At 48.3% G+C, this 16,471-nt stretch overlaps 1 protein-coding gene and 1 long non-coding RNA gene across 4 annotated transcripts in view; one reads left to right on the forward strand and one right to left on the reverse strand.

The window, feature by feature from the left end:
• Positions 1-6,487, reverse strand: part of RSPH14 (radial spoke head 14 homolog) — a 170,996-nt gene extending 164,509 nt beyond the window's left edge. The window contains exons 1-2 of one of the 2 annotated variants that reach the window (XM_074206431.1): positions 6,315-6,487; positions 5,990-6,233 (exon numbers count right to left, since the gene is read on the reverse strand). In XM_074206431.1, the coding sequence (XP_074062532.1) occupies positions 5,990-6,188 (199 nt within the window). In that variant the 5' untranslated portion in view covers positions 6,189-6,233; positions 6,315-6,487. Of the gene's footprint in view, positions 1-5,989 lie in introns of both variants that reach the window. The other variant, XM_074206432.1, reaches the window with a different exon arrangement.
• Positions 6,488-6,800: 313 nt separating this feature from the next.
• Positions 6,801-14,373, forward strand: LOC141501964 (uncharacterized). 2 transcript variants are annotated; one of them, XR_012472350.1, is made up of 4 exons: positions 6,801-8,219; positions 11,142-11,206; positions 11,392-11,509; positions 13,801-14,373. It is a non-coding gene; the product is annotated as an uncharacterized LOC141501964 (long non-coding RNA). The 2 variants fall into 2 exon arrangements; XR_012472351.1 differs by lacking the exon at positions 11,142-11,206.
• Positions 14,374-16,471: the final 2,098 nt, after the last annotated feature.

Genomic DNA, 16,471 nt, shown 5'->3' on the forward strand with positions numbered 1-16,471 from the left:
CTTCCCATAGCCAGCAAAAAAGTTCTCTCCCTACAACCAGTACTACTCCAGTTTGGAATATTAATGAACATGTCAAACCCTGAAGGGGGATAGTGGGAGTTTATGAGAAATGTCAGCTCAGAAAATCATGAGAAATCATTAGAGCAAAAAAACAGAAAGTGTGACATGAGGGTCAGTGAAGTCAGACTATTCTCAAGAGCATTTAAAAATGAAGCTGAAGGGGTGGCTAGGTGGTGCAGTGGATAGAGCACCAGCCCTGGAGTCAGGAGGAAAATCCGGCCTCAGACCCTTAATAATTACTTAGCTGTGTGGCCTTGGGCAAGCCACTTTAACCCCAATGCCTTGGGAAAAAAAACCTAAAAAAATGAAGCTGAAAAAGAACAAACGGAAAAAATAGGGGATGGGGGGAATCAAGTCATCTACAATGAACTTTTTTTTCCACAATAACACTTAGACACTCACACCAGAGTCTGTGGTTGGGAAAACCAGGATGAAAGGGATATAATGTTGAGGTGGGGATTGGTTCTAGAGATGTCTGAAATCAGGAGAAAACTGAATGATTTTTAACAATAACTGATGGGAAATGAAGGGCACATGACTAACAGACAAGCTTCTTTTCTCATCTCATCAAAGCCCTTCTACAAAGGAGCCATGTACCAAAAGAAGACACCGGAATGAGCTGGTGACGATTTCACCGACAATGCTGGGCGTCCCAAGAGTCCTGGTGCCGTTTTTGCTTGAAAGCTTAAGACGGCACTGAAACTTTTGGGATGCCCTGTATTTCCATCACAGTCAAAACAGCCGCCTGCAAGGTCCCGAGGACGCAGGAACCATTAGATGGCCCTTGGTTCAGGAGCACAAAAGGCAGCAGGCCAGTCTCCTCTAACAAAGGGCCACCATACAAGGAGCCATCCAAAGACCCCAGCACCTGAGCTGGGAGGACCCTCAGAGGCCATCCAGTCCAACCCCTGCCTTTTCAGATGAGGAATGGAGCAGGCACAGGTGAGTTGCACTGTGAGTATGTGGAAGAGTTTTGAACACATCTTCCTGAATCTAAATCTAGTGCTCTATCCATTAGACCCCAATTGCTCATACAAGGTTCCCTTAGAGATCCCTTAGAGTTATTATCAATAGCACGTATGGTATAAAATACTAGGCAAATGCTAGATAAGGTGTTTGTACTTCTCATGGAGGAGGTCTGGCAAGCAGTTCTAAAGATTCTCCAGATGTTTGCTGCTGGCATTGTGCTTACTATATCAAACTCCAGGAGCTTGCTGAGGTTCCCAAACTTGACTCACAATTGTTTAACCTAACAATCCACACATGAAAAACTAAGTGGATAAAGAATGCCTAATGAACAGATTGTGCAGTACACTTAGATGGATAGCCTCCTGATCTGGTCCATCAATTCAGACACTACAGATGGCAACAGAATTGAGGATAAGAAAGAGAAATATGAAATGTACTTTGAGAACTGGGATTCCGGTTTTGCTCTAAAATCAAGACCCACAATACCGATATTCTTCCATCAACATATGTGACCCCAAATCACAGAATACCACCATTTCCAAAGATCCAAAAATTGTAGGTTTCTCAAAAAGCAATGGAACACCACAGGGAGGAAATAGGTTGCCACCTATAACCCCCCCCCCAAAATTGTATATGACAGGCATCTTAAAAGAGATCATCAAGGGATATGTGACCATGTAAAATAACAGAAACCGTTTTCCAAAAGACAAACTACAAACTGTTTATAAATAATCATCAGAAATCCAGTTCCAAATCCAACAGGAAATGTAAATTTAAATGACTCATAAGGTTTCATCTCACTCTTCAAATTGGCAAGACAACAAAAACCAGAAATAATGTTGGAAGGGATGTAGAAGGGCAAGCCCACTATTGAGAGAACTATGGATTGGTCCAACTATTTAAGAAATCTGTTTAGAAGTTTTACAAGTGGAGAAACTATGCAGTCTACTCAGATGGACAGCCTCCTGAGCTAGCCCATCAATACTGACACTACAGATGGCAACAGAATTGAGGAGGAGAAAGAGAAATATGGAGTGTACTTTGGGAACTGTATTAATAGTTTAGTCACTTAAAAAAAATTCTAATCATATACTCCAAGGAACTCACGGACAATTAGGAGGCCCACTATATAGCAAAATAGCTTTTTTGGAGGTGGCATAAAATTTATTTTGGGCCATAGGTGGCAGACTACCTATTCCCACCCTATAGTATTCCATTGCTCTTTGGGCAGACTGTACTTTTGGTGGTATTCTGTGGTATGGCCCCATCTGTGCTGATGGAAGAATATTGGTGTCAGGGTTTTGATTTTAGGGAAAAGGCTATACTATCCCAAAGTCCATTCCAGCTTTCTCTTTCTCCTCTTCAGTTCTGTTGCCAGCGGTGATTCAAAGTGGCTGCCCACTGATTAGGAGGATGGCTTTTTAAAAAACTATAATTACATAAATGAAAAGAAATTGAGCCAATAAGTCATGTGGCCTATGAGGGAAAACATGGGAAAGTCTGTCTGAACTGATGAATAAAATAAATAGACCTAAATGAATAACATACACAATAAATACCACAAAGTAAATGTTTTCATTTGCTGGAAAAGAAGTTGAGTGATAACAAAACCAACAATAGTTATGGGAGGCAGAAAATCAAGTAGCATCAAATGAGAAATTACTTGGGCAGAGTATGATATACATTGACTAAATGGCGACAACCTGCTGGACTAAGTGGGGCCAAGAGGTCTTTTGCTAGAAATGACTATGATTTAAAGAAAAAAGGCATCAATGAAACTTTTTTTTGAGAGAGATTTAAAATGCCCATAATAAGGGAAGAATGAGGATCCAGGGGTAATTGAGGGACTGCCTAGAGGTTCCCAAAAGGCCTTGGCGGGGGGCAAGAGCATACTGAGTGAGGGGGGAGGGACAGAAACAGTCACCCAAGCTCCAGCAAGTTACCCCTGTGTCCAGAAGACCTCCACTGAAAGGCCAAAGTTTAAATGGCTGTGAAACAATCTAGCCATAGACACATGTCGGATACGTCCCCCACCAACAGACTGCGCCCCACCTACCCACAAATGCCTTGTGGATAGTTTATGAAAAACCCATCACCCCAAAAGTCAAGCTTAGATCCGTATTTTACAGGTGAAAAAAATGGCTGGGAAAGATTAAGTTACTTCCCAGAGGTTCTACAGCTCGAAAGTATTTGAGGAGAGATTCGAACCAAGTCTTCCTGCTTCCAAGTCCTGTCTCACCCAACAAGGCTACTTCTTTGTCTGATGGTCCATTGCCCTGAGTTATCTCCATACAGGATCAAGGTATCATAAAGGGATCTGAGTGAAGGAAACAGGCATATGCAATATTTTAGAGAATTAGAGAATATTTTAGAGACACACATTCAAGAAGAGGAAAACAATCGTGAAAATGGGAGGTTCCATGTTCTGCCCCCCTCTGGAGGTTATGGGAGAGAACAAAAGTTATTCCAGTTCATACAGGTCAGACTTGGGGGAAAAATGTGGACTGCATCCAAACCAACAAGGCAGGTGTTATGAGAGGAGCTCCAAAGGGAAGAAATTAATTTGGGGACATCCTCAGGGACACAGAGTTGGCCTGAAGTTACTTTAAAGGTTGAGTCAGAAAGATTCTATAGGACCCTGACACCTCAGTCACTATGACTGGACGATCCCAAGTCATCCTCCTTTGAGAGACTGTTTCAGGGTTTGGGACCACACAGGCATTGATCCAAAGAAGGGAATCTTATCTCCTGGATTCTGGAATGGCAGGGGCCCTGAAATGGACCTGGACCTGTGGGGAACATGGCAGGCAATTGTTCAATTACTGACCATCGTTCTAGACTTAATCTTTTCCCAGGACAACTGGTTGCCTCAAGTTTCTTCCCATTCCAACCTCTCCTCCACTCAGGTGCCAAAGTGACTGCCATACTGGCTCTCCTCCTTCCCATCCCTTGTCCCCCACTGGTCCTTCTCCAAGTCCTCCTCAAATCCTTGGCTTGGTATTCCAAACTCTTCACAAAATGTCCCCTCCTACCTTTCCAGTCTTCTTCTACTTGGTTCTACACACCCCCCTGGCAACTAGCCTTCCTTCTTTCTGTTCCTCGCATTCAGCACTCCATCCCCACCTCCGTGCCTTTGCATTGGCTGTGCCCCTCACATGGAATGCTCTCCCTCACCACTGAGGCTCAGCTCAAAGACCACTTTCTGCAGAAATCCACTCTGTCACTTCCCTTCTCTCCCATCCCCACTTTACACTCCTAGAACCTTCTCTTTCGCTACAGATAGCTTTGTCCACATCTATGTATTTCCATGTTTCTCCCCCCTTAGACCAAGGACAGTGACTATTCTATGTGACCTCAGTGCCTAGAACCATTCCCAGCCTCTAAGAAGTACTTTAAAAAATGTTTGGCTATTGATAATGCCATTACTTATTATCTAGTTAATCAAGTAAGCAATTGCCAGTGCAAGACATGATCTATTTCTATTTTGGCAAAAGAAAAAGTGACCTCGCCAATCTTGCCCAGGGGAAGCTCCTCCAGGGCATCCTCCCCTCATCCAGCCCCACCTCAAGAGCTGGGCTGCATAGGGCATAGGTTTATGTTTCCTTGGTCTTCCTGTCCAAAGAGCAGGCCCCTTCTCTGGCTGCTGGCCTAGGGCCTTCCTGGAGACCCCACTCGGAGTCTGCCTCCTGTCTTCCTCCCATCTCCCATCAGGGGAGTAACCGTCGTTTACCAGGCCCATTCCTATGGGAGAATCATGAATGCACATAAGGAATACTTGTTCCTTCCCTGCTGCCCTCCACTCAGTTCTGCCTGTGGAGCACATTTCAATTCCCCTCACCATCCAAATCATCTCCAAGGTGCCACCTAGCTTTAAATTAGTAATTCTTTCCCATAGGACCTGCTATCTAACTATCCTACCCTGGGTTCAAAAACTCACCTTTCCCAGAACAGAGCTTTATATTCAACTGAATTATGGTTAGTCCATCCTCCTAGGTACCCACTGTATCTGGGATCCTAATTCTGCCCCCCCCATGTTCTAGCTTTCCCCAGACTCCTCCTCCACCCCAAGCTTGGGATCGCATGCATGTGATTTTCTCCAAATCCTGGGCCAGCTCCCCAGAGAGCTCCCTGCCTACCTCCCTGCCTACCTCCCTGCCTGGACATCCCTGTGGTTCTGGCAAGAAGACAAACTAGGAGCCAGAGTGGTTCCCTAAGCATGTGCATCCCGAGAGGGATGGGCCAAATCTGAGAGGAACTAGTCATGGCCAAGACGGGGAGGTCTGGCTTAGGTCAGGGGCTCAGACCCTAGGTTGGTGACAAAGATTTGGGCATTTTAGCCAACCACAAAGCCCAAGACTCTCCAGGACAAGAACAGAGGAGTTTGGACCCATCCCTTTGTCCTCTCTGCCACCACCTCTGGAATCTGGTGGTCAGTCAGTTCAGAGCCACCTTTGCAGAGGGATCTTTTTTGGTTTTGTTTTTATTTGGTGATGGGGTTAAGTGACTCGCCCAAGGTCAAACAGCTTGAACTCAGATCCCCCTGACTCTTGGGCCTGGGCTCTCTCTGCCCCTTTGCAGAAGGAATCTTGACAAGCCAGAGGCTGGCCCAGGTAGAAACAGCCCAGGGGGGACTGGATGAAAGAACCGATGCAGTTTACACAGAAGAGAAGACACATGAGGGCACAAGCAGTCTTCAAGCATCTGAAGGACAACCCTGAAGAAGCTGAAGTGTGTGGGACCCTGGGGAGAGGGGACACAGCAATGACCTTGGGTTCCATATAAACAAGAACCATAGTGGAGTCAGTCAGCCGGGAAGGCCCCTGAGAGGTTCCAGCAGAAGCGGGATGGGCAGGCGGCAGAGGGCTCAGAAGGGCTCCCCCGAAGTGTAGGAGGTCCTCGTAGTCAGGTGTGTGATGTGTGTATGGGATGCGCCTTGGGCTGCTCTGCCCAGAGCACTCACCTAAGCTGATGGCCTCATACACGTGTTCCGGATCGTGCACCAGGTCGCATAGGGCCATGAGGGCCCTCTGCCGGGTCAGCAGATCCTCGGACTGAAGCTCCTCGTTCAGCTTGGGCAGGGCCCGGCGCCCGTAGGCGATGGGGGCTTTGGTGGGGTCGATGTCAGGAGGGAGGCACTGGGAGATCTGAGGGTGCGCCATCAGCCTGCGGGCACCGCTGGGCGGTGGGAGCTGGGGGTCCTTCCTCTGCAAGCCAAGAAAAGGGGGGCTGTCGGGGAAGGCCGGGCCAGAGGACCCGACCCTGGGGCGCTACGGCTCCCAGCACACCTGTGCAGCCACAGGCAGTTCGAGACCTTTCTGCACACTGTCCAGGGGGCCCTGAGGGTCTGAAAGGGCAGCCTTGCCCCGGAGCCAGGACCCCTCATGCCCAGCCCGACCCCCTGCCCAGCAGGGTGACCCCGGGTGTGGTCAGGCCCATTTTACAGATGGGGGAGGGAGTGACCAATGGGGGGAGTGACCACTGGGGGTGAGTGATCAATGGGAGGGTGACCAATGGGGGACATGATTGCTTGAGGAGAGTGACCAATGGGGAGAGTGGCCACTGGGGGTGACCGATGGGGGGAGTAACCGAAGGGGGAGTGACTGCTGGGGGAGTGACTGCGGGGGGGGAGTGACCGATGGGGGAGTGACCGCTGGGGGGTGACCAATGGGGGAGTGACCACTAGGAGTGACCGATGGGGGAGTGACCGCTGGGGGTGACCGCTGGGGGGTGACCGCGGGGGCAGTGACGGCGCCGCTCAGCCAGGCCGCCCCGCCCTCCCCTCCCCTCCCCGGCCCGGGGGGCTCGGCAGCTCGGCGGACGCGGAGGAGGGCCCCGGGCCCCAGGCCCCCCATCCCGCCGGCCTCAGCCAGGTGCGTGGGGGGGATCTCTTGGGGCCGGTCCCGGGTTCGAGCTCTGGCCTCCCCGTCTGTGAAGTGGGGCAGGCGCGTCCCTGGCCGCGGCGCTCCGGGACCTCGGGTCGCCTCCCCGGCCGCCGCCTCTGCCTCACCTGGGGACCCTCCGGACCGGCCTCCCCGACACTAAGCGAGCCCCTGGAGAGCCTGTTGCTACGGCAACCACAGACTTCCGGCGCTGCCCGGGAATCCCCGGAAGTGCGCGCTTCAGGCCCGCCCTCCCGCCTCGTGTCACCTAGCAACACGCGGCGCGCGCCTCCAGCAGCCCGCAACTCCCCTCGGGGCCCACTGAGCAGGCGCAGAGAGCAGGCGCCCGCCTCCCCATTAGCCCCGCCTCTCCGCTAGCCCCACCCCCACCAGAGTCCTGCGGGTTCACACTGAGCAGGCGCAGAGGGCAGGCGCCCGCCTCCCCTGCACTAGCCCCGCCTCCCCTGCACTAGCCCCGCCTCCAGCAGGCCGGCGGGCGCCCACTGAGCAGGCGCGAGGCCGCGGCCCCTCCCCTTCCCCCTCCGCGCCAGTCCCGCTTGTAAGGAAGGGGGAGCTGCGGCCGTCCGGAGGGGGAGGGGCCCCCGGGGGGCCCCCGAAGCCCCGGGCCTCGGCTCCCCTGTGTGTAAAGCTCGGCGCTCCTCTCCTCCCTGCCCCCCGTTTATCCGCCCGCTGGTGGGCAGGGGCCCCCCGGGGAGGCCCCCAGACCGCCTGCCGGGGGGGCGGGGCTCCCCAGCTCGTCTCCGGGGACTGACGTATCCGGCGGCCGCTCAAGGTCACGTGGGGATCCCGAGAAGACCCCCCCCCACGGCGGGGCAGAAAGGGACGTCGCCCCCGGGCCCGGGAGCCCCGGCCGGGCGGGGAGGCGGAGGGAGGAAGCCGCGGCCGACCCCAAAACTGGCCGCCCGGGAGAATTTCCGAATCCCCGAGTTCCGGCAAAGGCCGGACTAAAAAGGGGGCTCTGTGTCCAGCCAGCCGCGCTCGCGGGGCCGCCGGGCCGGGGCACTCGGAAATGCAGCCTCGGACCTTGTCCTGCGCGGGACCCTTTGGCTGCACTGCGACAGACCCCCAAACTAGAGCCTGGAGAGCCCGGATTAACGTAACTGTACCCCGAGAAGAAGGAAAATCTCACCGCAAACCCCCCGAGGGGCAGAGCTTAAAATCAAGTCCGAAGTCGGGAAGGAAGCTGGGAAAATAAGGAAACACTAAAAAGGCCCACGCATAAAAACATAAACCCAGAGGAAGAAAAGGATCACAAACTATATAGCGGCAGAGTCTCAAAGCAAAACACAGGTGGGGCATCTAAAATTCCTACAAGTGAAATTAAAGTGTGTTTTTTTAAAAAATTATAATTTATTTTGACATTTTTAAACAGGTTGAGTTCCCAGATTCTCTCCTTTCCACTCTCCCCTTCCCCACCCATTGAGAAGGCAAACTGTAGGACTCTATGACACAGTTACACATGTGAAAGTATACAAAACATTTCCATGTTATAAAAAAAAAGCAAAAAAAAAATGAAATGAAAATGTTCTCTCTCTGGAGGTAAATAGTATTTTTCTTCGAGTCCTTTGGAATTGTCTTGGGCCGTTGTTGTATTGATAAGAGCAAGTAAATCATAGTTGACCATCATTACAATAGTGCTATTACTATGTAAAATGTTCCCTTGGTTCTACTCATGAAATTAGAGTTTTTAAAGAGTTTTTAAAAGAAATTATAGGGAGGGAGAGAGGTCATGGAAAAGAAATAAGAGCTATGAATTGGTCAGAGAATTCATAACTTAGTAGAAAAGGGGGAAACTATTGCCCAAGTAATAAACTTACTGAAAATTTGAATAGGTCAAATAGAAGACACTCCATGAGACAACAAAAAATTATTAAAGTCAAAAGGCATTTTAAAAATTGAAGAAAATGGTATCTCATAGCAAAAACAGCTGACCTGGAAAACAGAAGAAAAAAAAATTAAGACTCATTGGACTCCCTGAAATCCATGATTAGCCTAAATTAGTCTAAACATCATATTTCATATCATATCTTTACATGATGGACATCACATTTCAAGGAATCTTAAAACTACCAGATCTCTTAGAGGGCAAAATGGAAAGAGAAAGAATCCAATGGTTACCTCTTGAAAGAAACCCCAAAGTGAAAATCCCCAGGTACACTGGAACTAAAATCCCAAACTTCATAGTTAAAGAAAAAACATCACAATCAGCCAGAGAGAAAGAATTCAAGTACCAAGGAGCCACAGCCAGGTTCACACACAATTTGCAGCTGCCACTCTGAGGGAATGAAGAGCCTGAGATACAATATTCTAGAAGACAAAGGATAGAGACTTAGAACCGAGATAGTTTACCCTTGTGGGGGAAATGAGCCTTTGACAAAACAGAAGACTCCTGGGCGGCTCGGTGGTGTAGTAGATAAAGCACCAGCCTTGGAGTCAGGAGTACCTGGGTTCAAATCCAGTCTCAGACACTTAATATTACCTAGCTGTGTGGCCTTGGGCAAGCCACTGAACCCCGTTTGTCTTGCAAAAACCTTAAAAAAAAAAAGCAGAAGACTCCCAAGTATTCCTGATGAAAAGGCTACAACTAAGTGAATATCTTAAAGTCAAAGTCATGCAATGTCAATAGGTGCCTTTGGCTTTGAATTCATTGTATTCCTTGGCTAATTTCTGAAGAAAGATTCATGGATAGGGGTTCCTGAGTCATAGATATAGGGGTGTAGACCCACAGGATACCCTTAGGAAATACTTGTATTTCTGTCCCCTAGTATTCTTCATTCATTGGTTTCCTAATAGAGGCCAGACTTCTAAGTCAAGATACCTGAGTTCTTATCCTGCCACAGGCTCCTTTCTAACATTTTAACATTTTATTTGTTTTCCAATGCTATACAATAGTAATATGTACCCATCATTTTTTGCAAGACTCTGAATTCTACAATTTCCCCCCCTCCTCCCTTCCCTCCCCGCCACTGAAGGCTGTCTGACAGTCTCTACATTGTTTCCATGCCATACATTGACGTAAATTGAATGTTATGAGTAAACATAAGAGTAAGCAAACCCTCTACCTCCCCCCCAAGTAGATGAGAAACCTCAAGAATAGAGAGAGAAAAAAAAAATTGTACACAGGCTCCTTTCTAGCTGTGGAAACCTGAGTAGAGCTTTACCCTTCCTGAGCTTCAGTTTCCTCACCTCTGAAAGGGGTCTAAGACTCTCTGAACTACCTGCTTCAGGGTGATCCTGAGAATGGCACTTTAGGAAACCTTAAATTGTTGGAATATGAGTATTTTGATTTTGATTCTCAGCACCCAGGGGTGGTGTTTGAATCTTCATTGACTCCCTTTACCAAGCTGGCAGCTGGGGTTGGTGGTAGAGGTCTTAGACCCAGTCCTGCTGAGGCCCGACAGGGCCATCTGGGGGTCCCACCCGGAGTCCCCACCTGTCGGTCCTGGACTAGTGGAGCAGCTTTGCGGGTCCCAAGACATGGGGCTACATGAGTTTAGGATCCAGCTTGGCCAGCAGGAGGAGCCCCTGGACAGCTCTGCTCTACTTGTAGCTCCAGCTGCCCTGTGGTCCTTGGCTCTTGAGCCTCTGCCCTTTGCCTTGCTCTTACCGCCGCCACTAAAGACTACTTGCCTTTCCCTCCCTTCAGGGAACTTGTGCTCCCCCTGACCTTCAGGGCCCCCACTCCTCTTCAGCAGACCCTCCCATTGTGGCTCTGCTCCCCACTCCTCCCATTCCTTCCTCTTGGGTTCTTGGGCCTTCCATAGCCTTCTTGTTCCCCACTCCCAGGATGTACTTCTGTCTCTGAGCTCCTCACATCCAGACCCAACCCCCACATCCCTCCCTTTCAGAGCCCTATCCCCTTCCCCTTCTCTGTTTTCTCCTTCTTCAGTTTCCCTATTCCACATTCCTCCCTTCTTCCTTCCTTTAGTCCCTCCTTGCCTCACCCAACATTGGCAGAAAAGATTTGAATTCCAAAGAGGAAAGAGGAGCCAGGAGCCAAGAAAAGTGGAGAGGGGGATCTCCAAGGCAAGGATTCTATCGGGTCAGGGTGTAAAAAAGGACAGGGACCCTAGAGAAAGGGCTGGAACATTTCCTAATCCCTCCTCTGAATGTGTCTCTGTGTCCATTTCTCTTGTTACTTCTCTTTCTGTCTCTCCCTCTCTCTTCCACCTATTTAACTATCTAGTTAAATCCCTTTCTGTTGTTTCTCAGGTATGGATCATGCATCTGCATATCCCTGTCTATCTCTCTACGTGGCTGGAGGAGAGACACAAGAGGTGTGATGGAGGAAGGGAGTACGATATTACTGAGCTGATAAGGGACCTGGAGGAGGAAGGGAGTGGTACTGGACAGTGTACCCATAGAGTCTGGGTTTGAATTTCCCTTTGGGCCCTTGCTCACTGTGTGACCCTTAACCAGTCACTTCCCCCTCTGAATTTCAATTTTTCCTCTGTCCGTAAAGGATTCCTGATGCCGCCAGTGCCTATCCCACAAGATTGTTCTGGAATCACAGAATCTTGTCTCTTGAGCAGGAAGAGGCCACTGGATCTCTCCATTCCCAACTCCAAATGAAATACACAGTAAGTGATTTGTCATCACAAAGTGCTATGGGGGAAAAAATCAGGTCTTGTCATTTCTATTCCCTCCCTGTCCTTGTGCCTGAGTTTGGCCCTCAAGATCCTCATTCAAGATTTCTGCCCCTAATAAATTACACACATATTCTCTCTGTCCTATTATCTACCCCCATTATCTGACCCCTGCCCCTGTTTCGCCATTCATCATTTCTCTCTGTGCCCTACACCCAAGTCCATGTTTCCACCCTGTCCAGCCTTCCACAGTATCCTTTCCTCAAGAACCCTTATGCCCTCCTTGTTTCCCATATCCACTTCTTGGAAGGACCACCAATCAATTCAGAGATGACTCAAATTTTTCAGAAGCCCCCAAACCTGGGGACCACCTATAGGATTTCTCTTCCAGTCAGCATTATTGGTCTGGGGAGGATGGAAAGAAATGAAGTTCCTTGAGAAAGTGGGTCATGAGGGAAGGGCCCTGGGCTCCCTGGCTCTCCACACATCTCTTCAGATCCTAGGTAGTTGTACCCTTTGCAGGGCCTCAGCTGCCAGGGACTATGAGGATAGAGAGAGAAAGCAACAAGAGGTGGTCTGCCCTAGTCCTCCCCCTGCATGGCCTGAGGCTCCGACTGGTCCCCCCCACTCCTACCCCAAGCCAAACTCAGGTCACATTTCTCCTGTGACCTACTAGAGCCCTGGCTGAAGTTCCCACAGGCTTTGACGTATGACCAATAGTTTATTAACTTCTTATACTTCCTTGGCCCATTCTTCCAGCTCATTAACAGTCCAGTAGAGACGAACAGCCCCAGGTCCAACACTTCCCAGAGCATGGAAGTCTCAGAGGTCAACCTGCCCAACTTCTATCTCAGTAAGAATGTTCACTGGCAAGGTGGACATCTAGTCTCTGCCCAAATACCTCCAAACCCCTCCAACTTATCATGTCCTAAACCAGAGTGCTGAAAATTAATACAAGCATTCTGATGAAGTCTGATGAGGGCAGCCCAGCCTCTCTTAGAGTTCCCCAAAAATCACACTCACTTTTTCAACACCCATATCACTTCTATGGGGTTTGCAACCCACTAAATACTCAGATCTCTCACAAACAACCTGCCCTCTAACTTCCTTCTCTACCTTGTGCTGTTATTGTCATTCAGTCATTTTTCAGTTATGGATGAAACTTCATGACCCCTTTTGAAGTTTTTTTGACCAAAATACTGAATTGGTTTGCCATTTCCTTCTTCAGTTTATTTTACAGATTAGGAAGCTGAGGCAAAAGAGCTAAATGACTTCCCCAAGGTCACTTAGCTAGTGACCTGAGTCTAAGGTCTGATTTGAATTTAGGAAGTTTCCTGACTCCAGACCCAATTCTCTATCCACTGTACCACCTAGCTGCCCTAATGTGTATTAGGGAAGTTTATTTTTTGACCCTTTGGCTCTGATCATAAGCCCTGTAATTGTGAGTGTTTGAGAAGCTCCCTTCCCTGCCTGTTGCTTTCTGTCCCCTGGTGGGGGACAACAAGCCTCAGTTTCATCCTTCATGGCCTCCCATCACTCTCCTCCTACCCTTTGAGAATACTCCTTGGAATCCAGTGTTAGAAAAATGCCCTTCTTATTAAATGTGTACTTCTTCCACATCCCTAAATTACTCAGTATATTTTCTATTTTCTATTTTGTTTTCTATATGCTGGTTTTCTCCAGGGGGAATGTAAGCTCCTTCAGAGCAGGGATTTTTTTTTTCTGTTTGTCTTTGTATTCTGATCAACTAGGTCAAAGCAGACAATCAATAAATATTGGTTAGAATGAACTGAATGATCCAGAAGACACATCTCAGACCTGTCAGAGACTCAAATGCTTTTAGAGTTGAAAAGGATCTCAGAGGCATCCACTCTCGCCTGTGTCCAAACAAGAATTCCCATTCTAATCCACCATGGAGTTGGCTTTTGCTTCAAGATTTTCCTTGATAGGGAAGTTGCTATCTTTTTGAGACAGCGCATTCCCCTTAGGTCTGACTGGAAAGGTTAAGAAGTTTGCCTTGACTGATGTCCAGCCTCATTGGGCCTTTCTGTAACTTCCACCTTAGGATCCTTGTTGTGCCCTTTGGACCAGTAAGTCTACTCTACCCTCTATTTGACAAATACCCAAAGATATTTATATAAAAGGGGGCAGCCAGATGGTGTAGCGGATAGAGCTCCACTTCTGGAGTAAGGAGGACCTGAATTCAAATTTTACCTCAGACACTTGATACTTACTAGCTGTGTGATCTTGGGCAAGTCACTTAACCCTGACTGTTTCATCTCCAGTCGTCCTGATCCATATCTGGCCATTGGACCCAGATGGCTCCGGAGGAGACTTAGTACAGTACCCCCTCATTCCAATCCAATTCACCTGCATATCATGGTATCACCTTCCTGATATCATGGTCTTCTTCAAGAAGGAAGGACAAACATCATCATTATTGAGAGGCATATGGAGGTGTTTGGGTTCCACAAGAAGGTGAAGTTTCCATTACAAAGACTGGGTTCTATCTGTATTGGTGCTTATGGGCAGATATGTGAGTATAAGACAAAAGACTTAGTGTCAACCTGATCAAAACCTGAGATTAGATCAGGTCTGCCCCACCTAGTTCTGAATTAACCTGGGGTCTGCATCCACATGCTCAAGAAAGGAGTTGCTCATTACTATAATGAGCAGGGAGGGGAAAAATGTATGGGGGTGAATGCATCAATTAGATTGTGACCCAGCCAATGATTGGCACAAAGGGGAAGGACTTTTAAAATGTATATAAGACCTAGCATTTCCAGATTCTGTGCCACTCCCCCCTTAAGAGAGGTGGCCCATCTTTGCAAAGATGTCTTAATAAAAGATATTTTAATCACTCTGGATTAAGTATTCATGAGCCATTTATAACATTTATCAATCAGTCACTCGGTGGCAAGCTATAGTGATCATGCTCCCCTAAACTTTCTTTTTTCTCCAGTCTACACATCATCCCCAGTTCTTCCATGGGCTGGTCACCCACTTGTCAGCTGGGTGGCTCTCTGGCAGATCACTTAAGTTCTCTGAATCAGGGCTCTGGAAAGCTAGGTATTGTAGATTGGGGGCATGAGTCTTCTCTCCTCTCTCCAGCTCTCCAAAAGTTCTCCAATACTCACACCCCATCTTTTTTGGGGGGAAAGGATCACTCTGATGCTAAGTTTAGGCTTTTGTGACTGAGAGCAATAGGAGGGGGAAAAAGAGAAGGGTCTGCATATGGCCCCTCTTCCAGAATAATGAATTTATTCCACTCCCCTCCATAGGAACTACATGGGCAGAGCAATGCTACCCCACCCCCCATGCTCCCAGCACACTTCAGGGGCAGGGAGGGGGCCTGTTGGGTCTGGCTGAGGTCCTAGCCCCAGCCCCCTGGGGAGGCCTAACTACGCACCTCCACCACCCCCTACTGTGAGAACATGCCAGAAGACCAATGAAAGCAGAGGCATTACTTCATAATGGACTAATTATCAGGAGGTCAGGCAAAGTTATTACTTGAGCTAATGAGCTTATTACTGAGGGTCAGTCATGCAGAATTCATATCCCTGCCTCAGGTCCAGCTACCCAAGTCAGTTAGCCAAGTCAGAGCAGACAAGTTCATGAGACACTGAACTGGTGTGGGTGTGGGGGGATAGGTTGCACAGATCAGTGTTGATCTGGCATCCGACCTACCATTCAGCAGTTCGGGTGATGCTGGATAAAGAGGCCAACGCAGAGGACTCCATGCCTGAGACCTTATCGAGGAAGGGAAGCCCTTTTTTGGTTTGTTCGCCACTAAATTCACCTTCCTCCCCAGCTTGTACCCCAGAGAAAACAGAACAAGATGGCAGGATCTTGAAACCAAACCCCCTCACCCCTCAAGCCTGAAGACCTCCCACCTGCACATGGGATATTGGATCTGATAGATTCTCTACCAGAACCTACTCCTTGGGATTCTTCTCTCTCCAACTAAATTGTGCCAAAATTCTGACCTTTTATGTTCTACATTCTCTCCCAGTTCCAATGAGCTGTTTTCTATGGGCTAAAGTTTTCCCAGGGCCAAGGAAGCTAGATTGTGCACTGAAGACCAGAGGACCTGAGTTCAAATCTTGCCTTAAAGCAAGTAACTCAACCCTGATTGTCTCACATCCAGGGTCATCTCCAGTTGTTCTAATTTATATCCAGTCCACTGGACCCAGATGGTTTCAGAGGAGCAAGTGAGACTGGTGATTTAGCACAGCCCCACCCCCCACCCCTGTATCACTCAAATCCAATCCATGTGCTTGTTGTGGCATGTCAGGGAATGAAAGACAAACATCATCAGTATCATCATCCCAGGGTCAATTCTGACATTTGATATGCCCTCTCTGAGCTATGGTCTCTTCTAGCTCTAACATTCTCTGTTCTAAGGTTAAATTCTGTATTCTACAGACCAAAATCCAATGTCCTTCATTCTGTATTCTAAAGGAGCTGCATTGTGATATTTTGCCTTCTACAGTCCCTGCTATGGGACCCAGTGATATATATTTTATATTTTCAGGTCCCTTCCAGCTCAGACATTTTCTGTTCTGATGTGAGAATGTGCTCAAATAACCCTTTCAAGCCTACTTTGGAAAGAAATGACCAGAAAATGGTAGCATTAATGTACTGTTGGCAGAGTTGTGAATTCTGGAGAGAATTTGAAGCTATGCCCAAAGGGCATATCCTTTGAACCAACAACACCATTACTTAGTCTGTATCCCAAAGAAATTTTTTTAAAAAGATGAACAAAAGGGGCAGCTAGGTGGCATAGTGAATAGAGTACCAGCCCTGGAGTCAGGAGGACCTGAGTTCAAATCCGGATTCAGACACTTAATAATGACCTAGCTGTGTGGCCTTGGGCAAGTCATTTAACCCCATTGCCTTGCAAAAGAAAAAAAACCTAAAAAGATGAACAAAAGAAAGAAAGGAAGGAAGAAATAG

Source organism: Macrotis lagotis, chromosome X, assembly GCF_037893015.1.
Source record: "Macrotis lagotis isolate mMagLag1 chromosome X, bilby.v1.9.chrom.fasta, whole genome shotgun sequence".
Lineage (NCBI taxonomy): Eukaryota > Metazoa > Chordata > Mammalia > Peramelemorphia > Peramelidae > Macrotis > Macrotis lagotis.